The 21,589-nt window shown below is 44.2% G+C and overlaps 1 protein-coding gene across 3 annotated transcripts in view; it reads left to right on the top strand.

The window, feature by feature from the left end:
- LOC139408664 (G-protein-signaling modulator 1-like) overlaps positions 1-6,795 on the top strand; it is a 36,622-nt gene extending 29,827 nt beyond the window's left edge. The window contains exons 12-14 of one of the 3 annotated variants that reach the window (XM_071152841.1): positions 4,229-4,391; positions 4,590-4,795; positions 5,039-6,795. In XM_071152841.1, coding sequence (XP_071008942.1) covers positions 4,229-4,391; positions 4,590-4,795; positions 5,039-5,236 — 567 coding nt within the window. In that variant the 3' untranslated portion in view covers positions 5,237-6,795. The remainder of the gene's footprint in view (positions 1-4,228; positions 4,392-4,589; positions 4,796-5,038) is intronic. The other 2 variants (XM_071152842.1, XM_071152840.1) reach the window with 2 other exon arrangements.
- Positions 6,796-21,589: the final 14,794 nt, after the last annotated feature.

Raw genomic sequence — 21,589 nt, 5'->3', positions numbered from 1 at the left:
TAGGGTCCTTGCATCCAGATTTACGTCATATGATGATAGTGGCAAGGGAAAGTGCTGTAGGTGAAACATGATGTGATTTAATGAGGGTTAATGGCCATACTAGGTCTCTAGGTTACTTCCTGGTAGAGAGGAGTGCTATGTCTGATGGCGCTTCCAGGAATAACACTAAGTAAACTTGCTGGCCTTTCTGACTGCTCTAGATTGTTCATAACAATACACCTTTGTGCTGTCCTTATCCCTAGAACATCATCGGCCAGCTTCAGCCAATGGGGTTGTGTAATTCAGCGCCTGACTCAACCAACCATGCATCTCGGTTCTGTGATGCTGTTAATTGTTGTAATCAGTGGACTGCCGTTGAAAAGAGTGAGGAAGCCATTGTGTGAAGGATGCCTGTTATTTATTGGCTGACTAAAATAGCTGTTGTACCATTGTGGGATGGTATGGAGACAAGGTGCACTTCCTCTGTTGCTCATCTCTCTCTTTATTCCATAACTAGACTCAATAATATATTGAACTGACAATAAAAAGGGTACTTGGTCCCAAAAAATTCACACTAGGTCATAAGTCACTCTGATCACAAAATGCGAGGGGAAGGGGTCGGCCATTGGGAAGTGGTGAAATGTCAATGGTTACCATTGTGTGCCTCTGTGTGTGTCTATTAAGGATAGCAGCGCAACTTTGAGTTCTGGTTTCCTTAGCAACACTGATTTAATTTAGGGAGAGTCCTTTCCCCTCTCACTTCCACCTTTCTCTCTCTCCCAACTGACACACTCTCTCCTTCCACCTCACTCTCTCGCTCCCCTTCACCATAATTGAGTAATTGAACAATACATAGGCAGAGGAAAGATCCAGACAGAGAGGCAAGGGGAGAACAGACAGAATCCAGGAAGTCACAGCTCATTATGCTCGGAGGGGGAGAAAATTACAATCACGCGGAGATCAGCTGAGGCACAGGAAGACGCACAGAATGTTTCTTCTTTTGCTGGTCAATTTGGGAATTGATCACAGAATAGCATTTTAATGAACTTATAGTATTCACGAGAGATCCATATTAATTTATTCCTGCTATAGATACAATTATTAAATAGATGGCTTGATTGAACCCAATGAGATGTTCCATTGTGCTTGCCGGAACTGTCTCTTGGCAGTGCTCAGAGTTTGTTTTTCCCGTGATTTGTTAGTGGGCACTCTCTGCCCATCCCCATGCCTCGGCTGACAATGTGACCTTCATCAGAGGACCCCCCTCTCCTCATAATGAGTTATTTTCCCACAGTGGGAGAGAGAGCTGCAGCTAGGACAAAGATGTCCTGCAGAAGAGAGAGAGGGAGGGGGAAGATGGATATATAATTATATGAATGAATGAAGGAATGAATGAGCGGTAGAGAGAGAAAGAGAGAGGAGGAGATGGGAGAGAGGGGAAGGATGAGAGAGGGAGATATAGGAGAGAGGGGGAGCGATGAGAGAGGGGGGAGAGGAGAGAGGGGGAGCGATGAGAGGAGAGATGAGGGAGCGATGACAGAGGGGGAGAGATGAGAGGGGGATATAGGAGAGGGGGGAGCGATGAGAGAGGGGGGAGCGATGAGAGAGGGGGGAGCGATGAGAGAATGGGGGGATATAGGAGAGGGGGGGAGCGATGAAAGATGGGGGATATAGGAGAGAGGGGGAGCAATGAGAGAGGGGGACATAGGAGAGAGGGGAATATAGGAAAGAGGGGGAGCGATGAGAGAGGGTGAGAGATGAGAGAGGGGGATATAGGAGAGAGGAGGATATAGGAAAGAGAGGGGGAGCGATGAGAGTGGGATATAGGAAAGAGGGGGGAGCAATGAGAGAGGGGGGACTGATGAGAGAGGGGATATAGGACAGAGGGGATATAGGAAAAAGGGGGGAGCGATGAGAGAGGGAGAGAAGGGGGAGCGATGAGAGAGGGGGACATAGAAGTGATTGGGAGCAATGAGAGAGGTGGATTTAGGAGAGAGGGGGATTTAGGAGAGAGGGAGAGATGAGGGGGGGTGATGAGAGAGGGGAACGATGAGAGAGGGGGGAGCAATGAGAGAGGGGGGAGCGATGAGAGATGGGAGAAGGGGAAGAGGGGAGGGTGTAATGAGGAGGACAGGCGTCAGTGGGGACGGATGGGGGAAAGAGAGCACCGAGAGGGAAGGGTGGAAAGGAGGAGAGTGGTGAGAGAAGGGGGGAAGGCAGGGGAGTGTGAGTCCGGCGTGTGGAGAGTGAGGGAAAGAGGAGAGCGCTCGGAGAGAGAGAAAGAGTGAAGAAAGGGAAAGAGAGGTGCTTGTGTGGTAAGACACTTCACTGTACTCTTTATCTGTGTGATCATTTGATGGATGATGGTGTTGCTTGAACTAGTCTCTCTAATTTCTTTACTTTGTTAGCCTAAATGTCTGTTTCTTGCTCTGCCAGAGAGGCAGACACATTTTGTGGCAATTAATTATTTTACGATGCCCAGGAAAGCAAACGTTTGAAGTGTAGCCTAATTTTGGTCCAAAGTTTTCACAAGAAAAGTATCTGCTGAAAATGTGACCGCCTACAGCAACAGCACTGTTGTATCGTACTACTGAACATTGTAGCCTCTGACCAGATTCTGGTGATCTTATTCACTGATAGTTGCCTTTGTACAAATCACACTGCACCGAGTTGAGACTTACAGGTTCTTAATTATCAACGTAAATTAAAAAATATCTAAAATTTGTTTCCAGACAAAATTGCCTTGTACAGGACGTGTATCCAGTCCTATTTTTGTGGAGATAATGTTTGGTGTTGATTGGGACATTATGGTGTGTGTGCCTGCGAGGCGTGGTGGGGAAAGGGTGAGGAGGATAAGGACACCATCCGCCATTATTGATCCATGATGTGTCCTGTGGCTCACTGCCTTTAATGCCTGCCATTAACCTGCCCAGGGTTTTATCATCAACATGGAGGCAGGATCACACACTGACCAATACAGAGAATCATGTTGATATTGTAGATGGCCACAGTACTGGATGTTGATACTCAGAGGAGGCTTTATTTGTGTACTATATTTTATACCTTTATTTAACTTGGCAAGTCAGTTAAGAACAAATTCTTATTTTAAATGACAGCCTAGAAACAGTGGGCCTTGTTCAGGGGCAGGACAACAGATGTTTACCTTGTCAGCTCAGGGATTTGATCTTGTAACAAGTCCAATGCTCTAACACCTGACCTGTTGCCCCAAACTCAATACTATATTGAGAGGTTGTACTATGTTTGATGACCAAACAGCAATTTTTGAAGGCATCCTAGTTGGTCAGATAGTGAGAACACTGTTATGTGCTATTCCAGTTAGTATCGAAGCCATTTTTTTTCCAAAGTGCTATGAAAAGGTTGAGAACAACTCAAACAACAGCAACTCAATATATAATGGTACAGGTCACCATAATGGCAAAGAGCCAATAATTGTACTGCCACTGATTGCATTGGGCAACAATTGGAGAATCTAATAGCCAATAGTCAATGGAGACAAACAGACAGACTGTGTATCTATTTGGCCATGTGACTCATTAGACACTCTAATACCAGGACATACTGCATGGTCATTTCGCAGCAGTTCAATAGTACTTGATATGCGAAGCAAATGTTCTCCTCTATCTGGAACACCAACTGCCCCAAACCAGGGATCCTGTTAAACAAGCCAAACAGAAACCACATAAACAGGATACAAGAGACAAGTGGGTCAGTGTATGTGGAAATACAGTGCATTCAGAAAGTATTCAGACCCCTTCCCGTTTTCCACATTTTGTTACGTTACAGCCTAATTCTAAAATCGATTACATTTATTTTTGTCCTTATCAATTTGCACACAATACCCCATAATGACAAAGCAAAAACAGGTTTTCTGAAATGTTTGCAAATGTATATACAGTACCAGTCAAAAGTTTGGACACACCTATTCTTTCAATGGTTTTTATTTATTTTTTACTATTTCCTACATTGTAGAATAATAGTGAAGACATCAGAACTATGAAATAACACATATGGAATCATGTAGAAACCAATAAAGTGTTAAACAAATCTAAATATATTTTATATTTGAGATTCTTCAAAGTAGCCACCCTTGGCCTTGATGACAGCTTTGCACACTCTTGGCATCCATCTAACGTAACAAAATGGGGAAAACGCCAAGGGCTCTGAATACTTTCCCAATGCACTTTGTGCGCCTGTTACATCACTTAGCAACAATGTCCCTCTGTTTCAGAAGCTAGGTCGTGACCCCTCCGATGAGGACTGCTTCTTCGACCTTCTCAGCAAGTTCCAGAGCAGCCGCATGGACGACCAGCGCTGCCACCTAGACGACCTGAACGAAGAGAATGGAGAAAATGGCGAGAACGGAGGGGCCGTCTCTCTCAATGAAATGCTAGGTAGGTTAATGACTGTGACGGCGGTCTAAAGCTAAAGCATCACTAATACTACTTGGGACCGTCATTACTTCCAGCGACTTGATTTGACGTCAATGCATGATTCACTCAAAGCAATGGTCTCTAGTCAGGAATGTGTGGCTTGGAATATCTTCTGTCAATGACAGTACAATATAGTTATCCTCCTCTTGTGCTTCTCAGACCCTACACTCATCACGTCACCCCAGACAGAGGAGCTATTTGACCTGATCGTCAGTTCCCAGAGCCGTCGCCTGGACGACCAGCGGGTCAGCGTCAGCAACTTACCCGGCCTCAGGATCACCCATAACAACCTGGGCCACCTGTGTGTCGATGCAGACCCCCAGGAGCCAAGCGATGACTTCTTCAACATGCTCATGAAGTGCCAGGTAGGGAGGGCCATGTCTCACTGCTTCAGCATCTCTATGGGTTGAATCTTAACCTAAGATCTGCGCAAATAACTCAAATGTTTGTGTTGAGTCTCTGGTACCATCAATCAATGCATGATTTAGGTAAAATACTCAAATGTTTGTGCATACTGTATCTCAGGCTATGCAGGATTCATAACTGCAGGACTTGCTATTTTAGATGTCTGTCTCTCCCTCTCTCTCACTCTCTGTGTCTGCTTCCAGTCCTCCAGGATCGATGACCAACGGTGTTCCCCACCAGAAGGGGGGCCCCGGGCCCCCACGGTGCCTGACGAGGACTTCTTTAGTCTGATCCAGAGGGTACAGGCCAAGCGCATGGACGAGCAGCGGGTCCACCTCCCATCAGATGAACAGGATGGGCCCGACTCCGACCCAGAACCACCCTCCGGAGACTCCAGCTAGGGACCCAAGCACACATCCCTCGGGGAGTCTGCCTCATAGAAGGTGGAGAGAAAGAGGAGAAATGGGCCACCACCTGAGGAGATCTGTGAAGGGGTGAAAGTAAATTAGGTTGATGTGTGATGCAAGATCCGAACCCTATGTGCAATATGTGGCCCCCTTTCAGCTATTGTGAATCTGTTTAGGTTTGAAATGTGTGTAAATCCGATAATGATGAAATGGAATGTATATGATACATTTATGTGAATTATGGTTTGGGGTGTTTCGCTAGGGATTGAGACGCCAACAAGAAATAACAGATATTCATATTTACCCCATTTACTGCCTTAATCAGTTTTTCTCTGACTCAGATTGTATTCCCAAGTGTCAGGGGTCTGTGGGTTCAAAGTGCATGATAGAATAGTATTCGGTTTGAAGGATGACGATGAATGCTGCTGGTATTATTGGTGTAGCAAACAGTATTGGCTACAGTTTTCGGTGGCAACAACATGGTTAGTTAAGGTCTCTTCATTATTGAGTTAATGTCCTCTGGAGCACAACCAAACAGGTTTTCAAACAATATATCAATTTATCAAAATAGTAAAAGATACAGTGAAAATACATTTTATGGATAATAGTATACAAAATCAAAAAAAGCACATTTTAGGGAGAAATTCAAGGGAGAAATTGAGTAGATGGATCAGGGGACTTTTTAGGACAGGAAGGGAGTAGATGCACAGCCTATGCACACAGAATCCTGTTTTGCAGGGAACTCCTGCTAAAATGCCACAGCTGTTGGTCTTCAATTTCCAATCATCTTCAACAGATGTCTCATATTCTGCTGGTTTACTGCCCCATTGTGGTGAAACTTGTATACTACAACTGTCCTGTGTACCCCATTGGAAATTATTTGTAATTCCTGCGGAAGATTGAGGATGTAATCTTCTGCGCAAGTATATTGATTTTAAGCACTTTTTATTATTTTAGTGACAAGCTATACTTAAACTGTACAGTATGTACATTGCATATTTTTTTGCTGATCATTTTTTAAAGGTTAGTGTATTTGCAACAAAAATGCCTTGTGTGTATTTTATTCAGTTGTGGATATCAGAGTTATTCTGTTACAGACCCAGCAGACCAAAGACGGGTGCAAACTGAGGAAACTAAACAAAAACGGCTTATAGTAAGATCTAACGTACTGTACATATATGTTGCCTAACTGATGTTCCACAATGGACATTTTAGTTGCTCTTCTTCTTTGGGACTCCATTTGTAAACATATTAATATTAGCGAGTAGCTCTTCTTTGTACCTCAAGGGGTTGTGAACCTAACCCAGGATGGGTCGTGGTCCAAATGATTCATCTCCATCTCTGTAGTAAGAGGGTAACAAGGTCCCCACTGTTCTCCAAAAATAGTTGATTTCCTCTATTTTCTCATACCTTATGAGGATAAACTTGGTCCAGACCTATCCGCTACGCTTCTATTTGTCTCTGCCATATGTACATATTTTTTGTATTTATGTTCCATTTGAGGACATGAAGATGTCCCCTCTGCTTTTAATAAAATGTTGATTCAAATGTTTCATGTGCCTCTGTAGTCATCAACAGTGTTGTTTTAAAGATTACCATAAGAATGTCTGCTTTCAAATTAGGGGCTATGCTTAAACTTAAACACATTGTACGTAGGTGGTGTTGAGACTGCCTTTTTTTATTACACCCCATTCTACAGTATTCTACAGTATTTTGCTAAACTATTCTTATGGCTTATGGCTTATGATTCAATTTCCCCCCAGTCCAAAGACATGGACATTCTTTAGATATCAGATATGGAACATTTTACAATATATTCACAGTCTCCTCGCCCTGATAAGAATGACTCTTATAACAGCAACTGAAAACACGGCCATAAAAAAAGATGGAGAGTGTCGTTGACTTGCCCTTGGTTGGGCAAGGCACAGTGGGCTGACCAAACATGTTGGTTTGCTTTTCTCTGTTTTCTAGAGGAGATTATCCCAGAAACCCTAGACCTACTCCAATTTGCATACCACCCAAACAGATCCATAGACGACGCAATCTCAATTGCACTCCATGCTGCCCTGACCTACCTAGATAAGAGGAATACTTCCGGCGCCGACAGAGATGGCCGCCTCGCTTCTCGTTCCTATTTTTCATGTGTTATTTATTTGTTACCCCAGGAAATCGTAGGATTTATTACATACAGTCGGGAGGAACTATTGGATAAAAGAGCAACGTCAACTCACCAACATTACGACCAGGAATACGACTTTCCCGAAGCGGATTCTCTGTTTGGCCCACCACCCAAGGACAATGGATCGGATCCCAGCCGGCGACCCAAAACAATGGCGCCGCAGAAGGGGCAGACAGAGCGGTCTTCTGGTCAGGCTCCGTAGACGGGCACATCGGGCACCGCTCCCGAGTATACTACTCGCCAATGTCCAGTTTCTTGACAACAAGGTAGACGAAATCCGAGCAAGGGTTGCCTTCCAGAGAGACATCAGAGACTAGCGTTCTTTGTTTCACGGAAACATGGCTCACTCGAGACACGCTATCGGAGTCGATACAGCCACCAGGCTTCTTCACGCAGAAACAAGCATCTCTCTGGTAAGAAGAAGGGCGGGGGTGTATGCCTTATGATTAACGAGACGTGATGTGATCATAACAACATATAGGAACTCAAGTTCTTTTGTTCACCTGACTTAGAATTCCTCACAATCAAATGCCGACCACATTATCTACCAAGAGGATTCTATTCGATCATAATCACAGTCGTGTATATTCCCCCCAAGCAGACACATCGACGACCCAGAAAGAACTTAATTCGACTCTATGTAAACTGGAAACCACATATCCTGAGGCTGCATTTATTGAAGCTGGGGATTGTAACAAGGCTAATCTAAAAACAAGGCTCCCTAAATTCTATCAGCATATCGATTGCGCGACCCGGACTGGCAAAACCCTGGATCGTTGTTATTCTAACTTCCGCAACGTGTATTAGGCCCTCCCCCGCCCTCCTTTCAGAAAAGCTGACCACAACTCCATTTTGTTGCTCCCAGCCTATAGACAGAAACTAAAACAGGAAGCACCCGCGCTCAGATCTGTTCAACGCTGGTCGACCAATCGGATTCCATGTATCAAGATTGCTTTGATCATGTGGACTGGGATATGTTCCGCATAGCGTCGAACAACAAAATTGATGAATACGCTGATTCGGTGAGCGAGTTTATTAGCGAGTGCATCGGCAAGTGATGTTGTACCCACAGTGTCTATTAAAACATTCCCCAACCAGAAACCATGGATTGATGGCAGCATTCGTACAAAACTGAAAGTGCGAACCACAGCTTTTAATCAGGGCAAGGTAACTGGAAACATGACCGAATACAAACAGTGTAGTTATTCCCGCCGTAAGGCAATCAAACAAGCTAAGCGTAAGTATAGAGACAAAGTAGAGTCGCAATTCAACGGCTCAGACACGAGAGGTATGTGGCAGGGTCTACAGTCAATCACGGACCACAAAAGGATCACGGACTCCCAGACAGATTAAACAACTACTTTGCTCGCTTTGAGGACAATATAGTGCCACTGACACGGCCCACTACCAAAACCTGCGGGCTCTCCTTCACTGCAGCCAACGTGAGTAAAACATTTAAATGTGTTAATCCTCGCAAGGCTGCAGGCCCAGACGGCATCCCCAGCTACGTCCTCAGAGCATGCGCAGACCAGCTGGCTGGTGTGTTTACGGACATATTCAATCAATCCTTATCCCAGTCTGCTGTTCCCACATGCTTCAAGAGGGCCACCATTGTTCCTGTTCCCAAGAAAGCTAAGGTAACTGAGCTAAATGACTATCACTCCGTAGCACTCACTTCCGTCATCATGAAGTGCTTTGAGAGACTAGTCAAGGACCATATCACCTCCACCCTACCTGACACCCTAGACCCACTCCAATATGCTTACCGCCCCAATAGGTCCACAGATGACGCAATCGCAATCACACTGCACACTGCCCTAACCCATCTGGAGAAGAGGAATACTTATGTAAGAATTCTGATCATCAACTATAGCTCAGCATTTAACGCCATAGTACCCTCCAAACTCGTCATCAAGCTCGAGACCCTGGGTCTCGACCCCGCCCTGTGCAACTGGGTCCTGGACTTCCTGACGGGCCGCCCTCAGGTGGTGAGGGTAGGTAACAACATCTCCACCCCGCTGAACCTCAACACTGGGGCCCCACAAGGGTGCATTCTCCTGTACTCCCTGTTCACCCACGACTGCGTCAAGTTTACAGACGACACTACAGTGGTAGGCTTGATTACCAAAAACAACGAGACGGCCTACAGGGAGGAGGTGAGGGCCCTCGGAGCGTGGTGTCAGGAAAATAACCTCACACTCAATGTCAACAAAACAAAGGAGATGACGATGACTTTAGGAAACAGCAGAGGGAGCAGCCCCCTATCCACATAGACGGGACAGTAGTTGTATCAGGGGGCAAACTACCTGCCCTCCAGGACACCTACACCACCCGATGTCACAGGAAGGCCAAAAAGATCATGAAGGACAACAACCACCCGAGCCACTGCCTGTTCACCCCACTATCATCCAGAAGGAGAGGTCAGTACAGGTGCATCAAAGTGGGGACCGAGAGACGGATAAACAGCTTCTATCTCAAGGCCATCAGACTGTTAAACAGCCATCACTAACATTGAGTGGCTGCTGCCAACATACTGACTCAACTCTAGCCACTTTAATAATGGAAAAATTGATGTAATAAATGTATCAGTAGGCACTTTAAACAATGCCACTTTATATAATGTTTACATACCCTACATTACTCATCTCATATGTATATACTGTACTCTATACCATCAACTGCATCTTGCCTATGCTGTTCGGCCATCACCTATTCATATATTGTTATGTACATATTCTTATTCCTTTACTCATTCCTTTACACTTGTGTGTATTAGGTAGTTGTTGTGGAATTGTTAGATGACTTGTTAGATATTACTGCATGGCCGGAACTAGAAGCACAAGCATTTCGCTACACTCGCATTAACATCTGCTAACCATGTGCATGTGACAAATACATTTTGATTTGATTTGATTTGAATAACTATGTGAGAATGCTGTTCATTGACTTCTGCTCAGTGTTCAAAACCATTGTCCCCTCCAAGCTCGTAACAAAGCTTAGGACTCTGCAACTGGATCCTGGACTTCCTGACGGGCTGAACCCAGGTGGTGAGGGTAGAAAACATCACCTCCGCCATGCTGACCCTCAACACAGGGGCTCCACAGGGGTGTGTGCTTTGTCCCCTAATGTACTCCCTGTTCTTCCATGACTTCAACACCATCATCAAGTTTGCTGATGAAACAATGGTGGTAGGCCAGATGAGACAGCCGACAGGGAGGATGACAGTGACCTGACAGTGTGGCTCCGGAACAACAACCTCTCCCTCAACGTCAGTAAGACCAAAGAGCTAATTGTGGACTACAGAAAACAGGGGGTAAGCATGCCCCCATCCACATCAATGGGCTGCAATGGAGCAGGTCGAGATCTTCAAGTTCCTCAGTATCCAAATCTCTAAAAACTTAAAATGGTCCACACACGTGCTCACAGTTGTGAATAAGGTGGAAAATGTTTGGCCTAGGCCCTAAAATCCTTAAAACGTTCTACAGCTATACCAGTGAGAGCATCTTGACTGGCAGCATCACTGCTTGGTATGGAAATAGCACCGCCCTTGATTGCATGGCACTACAGAGGGTGGTAATGACAGCCCAGTACATCACTGGGGCAGAGCTCCTTGACATTCAGAACCTCTATATCAGTCAGAGTGAAAGGAAGGCCTGGAAAATCGTGAAAGGCTCCAACCACCCAAGCCATTGTTGTTAGGCAGGGCGGAGCAGGTGAACCCAGGTGAAGACTCAGACAAGGAGACAGGGATAAGGTAACTAAGGTGTTTATTGAAAAGCAGGGGGAGATGGGGTGCCAGGGGAAGCAGGCCAGGGGAAGAGTATTTGTAGAGGTCTTGATTATGGAACAGGTTGCAGCTGGTGGGGATCTGCTCCACCTCCAGCACACCTGTCTCTACTCACACAACCACATACACCCACACAGGGAGAGGGGGAGAGAGCACTGGAGGAGTGGCGGCAGGTTAGGGAGACACAGGATAAGAAGTAGAGGGCGTGGCAGGAGCAGATGTAACAATTGTTCTCTCTGCTTATGCATGGCAAGCGGTACTGATGCATCAAGTCTGACACCAACAGGCTCCGGAACAGCTTCTATCCCATGCCATAAGACTGCTAACTACTATACACCGAGCAAAAAAATAAATGCAACGCGTTGGTCCCATGTTTGGAATGCTCTTGATCGATGTTCCAGTTATTTCCAACATCCATCAACTTCGCACAGCAATTGGAAGAGGAGTGGGACAACATTCCACAGGCCACAATCAACAGCCTGATCAACTCTATGGGATGGAGATGTGTTGCGCTGCATGAGGCAAATGGTGGTCACACCAGATACTGACTGGTTTTCTGATCCACACGCCTGATATCAGTATTCCCAGTCATGTGAAATCCATAGATTGGGGCCTAATATATTTATTTAAACTGACTGATTTCCTTAAATGAACTGCAACGCAGTAAAATCTTTGAAATTGTTGCATGTTGCGTTTCTCACGTTTCAGGGAAGACCCAGATGCAGCCAATGTTGAAGTAACAAAAGTGCATTACTAGAACAGGGGGCAGGAAAAACGATAGGTCAAGGGCAGGCAGAGGTCAGTAAACCAGGGTGGTGTGACAAGATACAGAAACGGCAGGCAGGCTCAGGGCAGGCAGAATGGTCAAAACCATGAAAACAGGAACTAGAAACAGACAGGAGCAAGGAGAAAAACGCTCGTAGGCTTGACAAACAAAATTAACTGGCAACAGACAAACAGAGAACACAGGTAAACTCAGCAAAAAACGAAACGTCCCTTTTTCAGGACCCTGTCTTTCAAAGATAATTGGTAAAAATCCAAATAACTTCACAGATCTTCATTGTAAAGTGTTTAAATACTGTTTACCATGCTTGTTCAATGAACCATAAACAATTAATGAACATGCACCTGTGTAATGGTTGTTAAGACACTAACAGCTTACAGACGGTAGGCAATTAGGTCACAGTTATGAAAACTTAGAACACTAAAGAGGCCTTTCTACTAAACACCAAAAGAAAGATGCCCAGGGTCCCTCCTCATCTGCGTGAACGTGCCTTAGGCATACTGAAAGGAGGCATGAGGACTGCAGATGTGGCCAGGGCAATAAATTGCACTGTGAGACAACAACTGCCCGAGTTACACCAGGAAAGCACAATCAGTGCTCAGACTGTTCGCAATAGACTGAGAGAGGCTGGACTGAGGGCTTGTGGTCCTGTTGTAAGCTAGGTCCTCACCAGACATCACCGGCAACAACGTTGCCTATGGGCACAAACCCACTGTTGCTGGGACAGACAGGACTGGCAAAAAGTGCTCTTCACTGATGAGTCGCGGTTTTGTCTCACCAGGGGTGATGGTCGGTTTCGCTTTTATCGTCGAAGAAATGAGCATTACACTGAGGCCTGCACTCTGGAGCGAGATCGATTTGGAGGTGGATGGTCCGTCATGGCCTGGGGCGGTGTGTTACAGCATCATCGGACTGAGCTTGTTGTCATTGCAGGCAATCTCAACGCTGTGCATTACGGGGAAAACATCCTCCTCCCTCATGTGGTACCCTTCATGCAGGCTCATCCTGACATGACCCTCTGACCCTTGCTGGGACAGACAGGACTGGCAAAAAGTGCTCTTCACTGATGAGTCGCGGTGACACCCTAGACCCACTCCAATATGCTTACCGCCCCAATAGGTCCACAGATGACGCAATCGCAATCACACTGCACACTGCCCTAACCCATCTGGAGAAGAGGAATACTTATGTAAGAATTCTGATCATCAACTATAGCTCAGCATTTAACGCCATAGTACCCTCCAAACTCGTCATCAAGCTCGAGACCCTGGGTCTCGACCCCGCCCTGTGCAACTGGGTCCTGGACTTCCTGACGGGCCGCCCTCAGGTGGTGAGGGTAGGTAACAACATCTCCACCCCGCTGAACCTCAACACTGGGGCCCCACAAGGGTGCATTCTCCTGTACTCCCTGTTCACCCACGACTGCGTCAAGTTTACAGACGACACTACAGTGGTAGGCTTGATTACCAAAAACAACGAGACGGCCTACAGGGAGGAGGTGAGGGCCCTCGGAGCGTGGTGTCAGGAAAATAACCTCACACTCAATGTCAACAAAACAAAGGAGATGACGATGACTTTAGGAAACAGCAGAGGGAGCAGCCCCCTATCCACATAGACGGGACAGTAGTTGTATCAGGGGGCAAACTACCTGCCCTCCAGGACACCTACACCACCCGATGTCACAGGAAGGCCAAAAAGATCATGAAGGACAACAACCACCCGAGCCACTGCCTGTTCACCCCACTATCATCCAGAAGGAGAGGTCAGTACAGGTGCATCAAAGTGGGGACCGAGAGACGGATAAACAGCTTCTATCTCAAGGCCATCAGACTGTTAAACAGCCATCACTAACATTGAGTGGCTGCTGCCAACATACTGACTCAACTCTAGCCACTTTAATAATGGAAAAATTGATGTAATAAATGTATCAGTAGGCACTTTAAACAATGCCACTTTATATAATGTTTACATACCCTACATTACTCATCTCATATGTATATACTGTACTCTATACCATCAACTGCATCTTGCCTATGCTGTTCGGCCATCACCTATTCATATATTGTTATGTACATATTCTTATTCCTTTACTCATTCCTTTACACTTGTGTGTATTAGGTAGTTGTTGTGGAATTGTTAGATGACTTGTTAGATATTACTGCATGGCCGGAACTAGAAGCACAAGCATTTCGCTACACTCGCATTAACATCTGCTAACCATGTGCATGTGACAAATACATTTTGATTTGATTTGATTTGAATAACTATGTGAGAATGCTGTTCATTGACTTCAGCTCAGTGTTCAAAACCATTGTCCCCTCCAAGCTCGTAACAAAGCTTAGGACTCTGCAACTGGATCCTGGACTTCCTGACGGGCTGAACCCAGGTGGTGAGGGTAGAAAACATCACCTCCGCCATGCTGACCCTCAACACAGGGGCTCCACAGGGGTGTGTGCTTTGTCCCCTAATGTACTCCCTGTTCTTCCATGACTTCAACACCATCATCAAGTTTGCTGATGAAACAATGGTGGTAGGCCAGATGAGACAGCCGACAGGGAGGATGACAGTGACCTGACAGTGTGGCTCCGGAACAACAACCTCTCCCTCAACGTCAGTAAGACCAAAGAGCTAATTGTGGACTACAGAAAACAGGGGGTAAGCATGCCCCCATCCACATCAATGGGCTGCAATGGAGCAGGTCGAGATCTTCAAGTTCCTCAGTATCCAAATCTCTAAAAACTTAAAATGGTCCACACACGTGCTCACAGTTGTGAATAAGGTGGAAAATGTTTGGCCTAGGCCCTAAAATCCTTAAAACGTTCTACAGCTATACCAGTGAGAGCATCTTGACTGGCAGCATCACTGCTTGGTATGGAAATAGCACCGCCCTTGATTGCATGGCACTACAGAGGGTGGTAATGACAGCCCAGTACATCACTGGGGCAGAGCTCCTTGACATTCAGAACCTCTATATCAGTCAGAGTGAAAGGAAGGCCTGGAAAATCGTGAAAGGCTCCAACCACCCAAGCCATTGTTGTTAGGCAGGGCGGAGCAGGTGAACCCAGGTGAAGACTCAGACAAGGAGACAGGGATAAGGTAACTAGGTGTTTATTGAAAAGCAGGGGGAGATGGGGTGCCAGGGGAAGCAGGCCAGGGGAAGAGTATTTGTAGAGGTCTTGATTATGGAACAGGTTGCAGCTGGTGGGGATCTGCTCCACCTCCAGCACACCTGTCTCTACTCACACAACCACATACACCCACACAGGGAGAGGGGGAGAGAGCACTGGAGGAGTGGCGGCAGGTTAGGGAGACACAGGATGAGAAGTAGAGGGCGTGGCAGGAGCAGATGTAACAATTGTTCTCTCTGCTTATGCATGGCAAGCGGTACTGATGCATCAAGTCTGACACCAACAGGCTCCGGAACAGCTTCTATCCCATGCCATAAGACTGCTAACTACTATACACCGAGCAAAAAAATAAATGCAACGCGTTGGTCCCATGTTTGGAATGCTCTTGATCGATGTTCCAGTTATTTCCAACATCCATCAACTTCGCACAGCAATTGGAAGAGGAGTGGGACAACATTCCACAGGCCACAATCAACAGCCTGATCAACTCTATGGGATGGAGATGTGTTGCGCTGCATGAGGCAAATGGTGGTCACACCAGATACTGACTGGTTTTCTGATCCACACGCCTGATATCAGTATTCCCAGTCATGTGAAATCCATAGATTGGGGCCTAATATATTTATTTAAACTGACTGATTTCCTTAAATGAACTGCAACGCAGTAAAATCTTTGAAATTGTTGCATGTTGCGTTTCTCACGTTTCAGGGAAGACCCAGATGCAGCCAATGTTGAAGTAACAAAAGTGCATTACTAGAACAGGGGGCAGGAAAAACGATAGGTCAAGGGCAGGCAGAGGTCAGTAAACCAGGGTGGTGTGACAAGATACAGAAACGGCAGGCAGGCTCAGGGCAGGCAGAATGGTCAAAACCATGAAAACAGGAACTAGAAACAGACAGGAGCAAGGAGAAAAACGCTCGTAGGCTTGACAAACAAAATTAACTGGCAACAGACAAACAGAGAACACAGGTAAACTCAGCAAAAAACGAAACGTCCCTTTTTCAGGACCCTGTCTTTCAAAGATAATTGGTAAAAATCCAAATAACTTCACAGATCTTCATTGTAAAGTGTTTAAATACTGTTTACCATGCTTGTTCAATGAACCATAAACAATTAATGAACATGCACCTGTGTAATGGTTGTTAAGACACTAACAGCTTACAGACGGTAGGCAATTAGGTCACAGTTATGAAAACTTAGAACACTAAAGAGGCCTTTCTACTAAACACCAAAAGAAAGATGCCCAGGGTCCCTCCTCATCTGCGTGAACGTGCCTTAGGCATACTGAAAGGAGGCATGAGGACTGCAGATGTGGCCAGGGCAATAAATTGCACTGTGAGACAACAACTGCCCGAGTTACACCAGGAAAGCACAATCAGTGCTCAGACTGTTCGCAATAGACTGAGAGAGGCTGGACTGAGGGCTTGTGGTCCTGTTGTAAGCTAGGTCCTCACCAGACATCACCGGCAACAACGTTGCCTATGGGCACAAACCCACTGTTGCTGGGACAGACAGGACTGGCAAAAAGTGCTCTTCACTGATGAGTCGCGGTTTTGTCTCACCAGGGGTGATGGTCGGTTTCGCTTTTATCGTCGAAGAAATGAGCATTACACTGAGGCCTGCACTCTGGAGCGAGATCGATTTGGAGGTGGATGGTCCGTCATGGCCTGGGGCGGTGTGTTACAGCATCATCGGACTGAGCTTGTTGTCATTGCAGGCAATCTCAACGCTGTGCATTACGGGGAAAACATCCTCCTCCCTCATGTGGTACCCTTCATGCAGGCTCATCCTGACATGACCCTCCAGCATGACAATGCCACCAGCCATACCGCTCGTTCTGTGTGTGATTCCAGCTATGAGACTGGATCTCAATCCTATTGAGCACATCTGAGACCTGTTGGATCAGAGGGTGAGGGCTAGGGCCATTCCCCCCAGAAATTCCTGGGAACTTGCAGGTGCCTTGGTGGAAGAGTGGGGTAACATCTCACAGCAAGAACTGGCAAATCTGGTGCAGTCCATGAGGAGGAGATGCACTGCAGTAGTTAATGCAGCTGGTGGCCACACCAGATACTGACTGTTACTTTTCATTTTGACCCCCCCCTTTGTTCAGGGACACATTATTCAATTTCTGTTAGTCACATGTCTGTGGAACTTGTTCAGTTTATGTCTCAGTTGTTGAATCTTGTTATGTTCATGCAAGTATTTACACATTTGCTGAAAATCCTTTATTTTATTTTTTTGCTGAAAATCAACGCAGTAGGCAGTGAGAGGACATTTCTTTTTTCGCTGAGTTTATAAATACACTGTGGATAATGGGAAAAAAGGGTGACATGGAGGGGGGTGGAGACAAGCACAAAGACAGGCAAAACAGATCAGGGTGTGACAGTTTATATTTTTGTTCAGTATAGTATGCTGACTTACTTTATTGTGTACTTCTTATTTTTATATCTTGTGTTTTTGTTCTACCTTATTATTTTTTCTATTATATTGTTATTGATTACTGCGTTGTTGGGGTTAGAGGCAACAAAGGCATTTCACTGTACAGGTGCATGTGCAATTAAAACTTGAAACCATGTAACAGTGATCAGACTGCAAAGCTCTTTATTCAGCTTGAGTTGTGGTTCACCTTTGCACATTGGCTCTTATTCTGTTTGTTGCCAAAACACAGATGCATCATTTCTCTTTTACTCTTTTAGGATCAGCCTTCCTTTGATAATTACTGTACATAAACAGCCTCTGCTCTATGATGTCATAGGGAAGCTTGCTATGGGAAAAGAAGTGAGCAAAGGCCAAGCAATTCCCATGCAACTCCAATCTTCTGCTGGAACAGACCACAAACCTTTCATTGGGCACGCCACGTCATTTAAACGTGGACATGTGGGTAACATTTGGTTGAGACGTTAGTCAATGAGATTTCAAAAAGACAGCCAGAAGTTTCCTGAATTCCCAAAGTGTTATCACTATGCGTTCAGCCATTTAAGGTACACCAAATTGCAAATGGTTATACAATGACAGATACTTTGTATTTATTCAACAACTTAATGTGTTATCACTGTACTTCATGTATTAGCACAACCAAATTACCTGGATTGCCTGTTTACATAGTGTAAGTAATCAATGATGTTCAAGATTCTACACAGATTATTATAGCAATTGTGAAGCTCTACACAGACCTGCAACCTTTACATGCTATCATCTTGAACATGCACACTTTCTATGATGACATAAGAAGACATTTATAGTTACAGTAGGCTAACCTCAAAAAGTGGCAATGGATGTGTTACTGATTTTAAGGTTGAATAAATACTCTTACATTCGATTCTAAGATAGCCTCAGCTTTAGGCTGTTTACTGTATTACAAAGATTATTGAATTGTGTTTGGTTGACAGCACAATCAAATATCGACATTTAAAGGGTATCTAATGTTTGGATAGTTTCATCTGAGCCACTGGCTTAATCCTATTCTTGAACTTATTTTTGGTTTAGTTGGAGACGAGAATCCAACATTTAATATGTTAACTTGTTGATAGGCTATTTACTGTAGTGCAAAAGTTATATTGAAATGTGTTTGGTTGTCAACAAATTCCAGTTTGTCTACAAATTAAGAAATTATATGCTGGATTTACATCTCCATCTCAACCAAGAATCAAGTTAAAGACTAAGACTAAATAAAGTTAAACTTTATTTAAAGTTCATTTAAAGTTTGATTGCATTTAGTCCTATTCTTTAAACTTAGATGTTTGTTTGTAGACAAACTGGAATTAAAACCAGACTAAGTCAGTGGCACAGATATAACTATTTAAGCAGAAGATATTGTAAATCTTCTTCAAATGTTGATATTTGGTTGCATTAACAACCAAACACAAATTCAATATGCAGTTTGTCTTCCAGTTAGTAATTGGATTCACGTCTCCATCTCAACCTAAAGTCAAAGTAAAAAAATAGGACAACATTTAATCTAACTTTGAATGCACTTTAGATAAAGTTGGATTTAACTTAGATTTTTGAAATGGCGACATGAATCCAACATAGAGTCTTAATGATTAACTTGAAGAATACTTTTGAAATCAACCAAAGCTTGAAACCATAGGCCTATATGTATTGTTTATTTTTCAGTTGAACCCTGTGTTGAATTGAAATAATTGCTGTTGATGACTTTGCAAATGCTTATATAGGCCTAAATAGTATCATTCATGATATATGATGTGTAAAGTATGGTTAGATTTAATTTGTTCGGTTAAACTTAGCCTTTGGAACGACTTCGATAGCAACAGCTAATATATTTACTTATCAAGGGGTCTCTCAATAATCATTCTCATGATAGCACATTGGTAGTAGTCTGTGTTCTGTTCAATGTTCTCTACCTATAAATTACTCTAAATACCCCAGTTCATGTTGTTAAGTTCAAAAGATTACAAGATAAAAAATTGCTCACACCATTCAAATCAACGAAGGGCAGTTCTGAACAATTTAAACTGGATTTGAAAGAGATTATTGATTCTCTGTTTAAATGCGGAAGACACATTTCAGTTGAATGCATTCAGTTGTACAGGTTGTATAGGTATCCCCCAATCATATCTGGCTCTGTGCCCTCTCTGATTCATGGCATTGAATGCTTTAGCAGGATTCTTTCAATTTCACAACTGGCTACGTGATTATTGCATCTCAAAGAGTATAACTTTTTTTGACAATTTCGATACCTTTAGGAAACAAAACACGTTTTATTAAGGAGGATGGGATTCAGCACGCTTATAGGGAAGGACATTAAACAAGCAAAGCACTTACACAAATGACTGATGATTGGCTGAGAGAAATTGATGATAAAAAGTTTGTGCGGCTTTTGACATTATCAATCATAGTCTGCTGCTGGAAAAACACAAGTGTTATGGCTTTACACCCCCTGCTATATTGTGGATAAAGAGTTACCTGTCTAACAGAACACAGAGGGTGTTCTTTAATGGAAGCCTCTCCAACATAATCCAGGTCAAATCAGGAATTCCCCAGGGCAGTTGTCAAGGCCCCTTACCTTTTTTCAATCTCTACTAACGACATGCCACCGGCTTTGAGTAAAGCCAATTTGTTTATGTGTGTAGATGACTCAACACTATACACGTCAGCTACTACAGTGATTAAAATGACTGTAAAACTTAACAAAGAGCTGCTGTTAGTTTCAGAATGGGTGGCAAGGAATAAGTTAGTCCTAAATATTTCAAAAACTAAAAGCATTGTATTTGGGACAAATCATTCACTAAACCCTAAACCTCAACCAAATCTTGTACTTAATAATGTGGAAATTTATCAAGTTGAGGTGACTAAACTGCTTGGAGTAACCCTGGATTGTAAACTGTCATGGTCAAAACTGTTGATACAATAGTAGCTAAGATGGGGCAAAGTCTGTCCGTAATAAAGCGCTGCTCTGCCTTCTTAACAACACTATCAACAAGGCAGGTCCTGCAGGTCCTAGTTTTGTCACACCTGGACTACTGTTCAGTTGTGTGGTCAGGTGCCACAAATAGGGAATTAGGAAAACTACAATTGCCTCAGAACAGGGCAGCACGGCTGGCCCTTAAATGTACACGGAGAGCTAATATTAATGATAGGGTTGGCAGGTAGCCAAGTGGTTAGAGCATTGGACTTGTAATCGAAAGGTTGCAAGATTGAATCCCAGAGCTGATTAGGTAAAAATCTGTTGTTCTGCCCCTGAACAAGGCAGTTAACCCACTGTTTCTAGTCCGTCATTGAAAATAAGATTTTTTTCTTAACTGACTTGCCTAGTAACATAAATAAATGTGCATGTTAATCTCAAAGTGGAAGAGAGATTGATGTCATCACTACTTGTTTTTGTAAGAAGTGTTGCCAAGCTGAACGCACCGAGCTGTCTGTTTAAACTACTAGCCCACATCTCGGATACCCATGCATACCCCACATGACATGCCACCAGAGGTCTCTTCACAATCCCCAAGTCCAGAACAGACTATGGAAGGTGTACAGTACTACATAGAGTCATGAGTACATGGAACTCTATTCCACATCACGTAACTGATGCAAACAGTAGAATCAGATCACAAAACGGATAAAAATGCACCTTATGGAACAGCGGGGACTGTGAAGAAACACACACACAGGTACAGACACATGCATACACACATGGGTGCTAGCACACACTCTACACGCATGTACATTGTTGTATTCTTGTATGGTGGTATCATGTATTTTATGTTGTGGATATGTAGTGGTGTAGCGATGTTGTACGATGTACTATTTTATCTTTTTTTTGTGTAATGTAAGTGTCTTGATGTGTTTGGACCCAAGGAAGAGTAGCTGTTGCTTAAGCACCAGCTAATGGGGATCACTAATAAAATGCTAAAAAATACAAATGAGGGATTGTAACTTTAAAGACAATTATATCAGAATAATATTTTGCGGATAGAACAATATAGACCCAAGCTCTCAAAATATAATAGCTGAG

Source organism: Oncorhynchus clarkii, chromosome 5 (genome assembly GCF_045791955.1).
Source record: "Oncorhynchus clarkii lewisi isolate Uvic-CL-2024 chromosome 5, UVic_Ocla_1.0, whole genome shotgun sequence".
Classification (NCBI taxonomy): Eukaryota; Metazoa; Chordata; class Actinopteri; order Salmoniformes; family Salmonidae; genus Oncorhynchus; species Oncorhynchus clarkii.
Note: the sequence above shows the minus strand (reverse complement) of the source record. Positions and strands in the feature narration are given on the sequence as shown.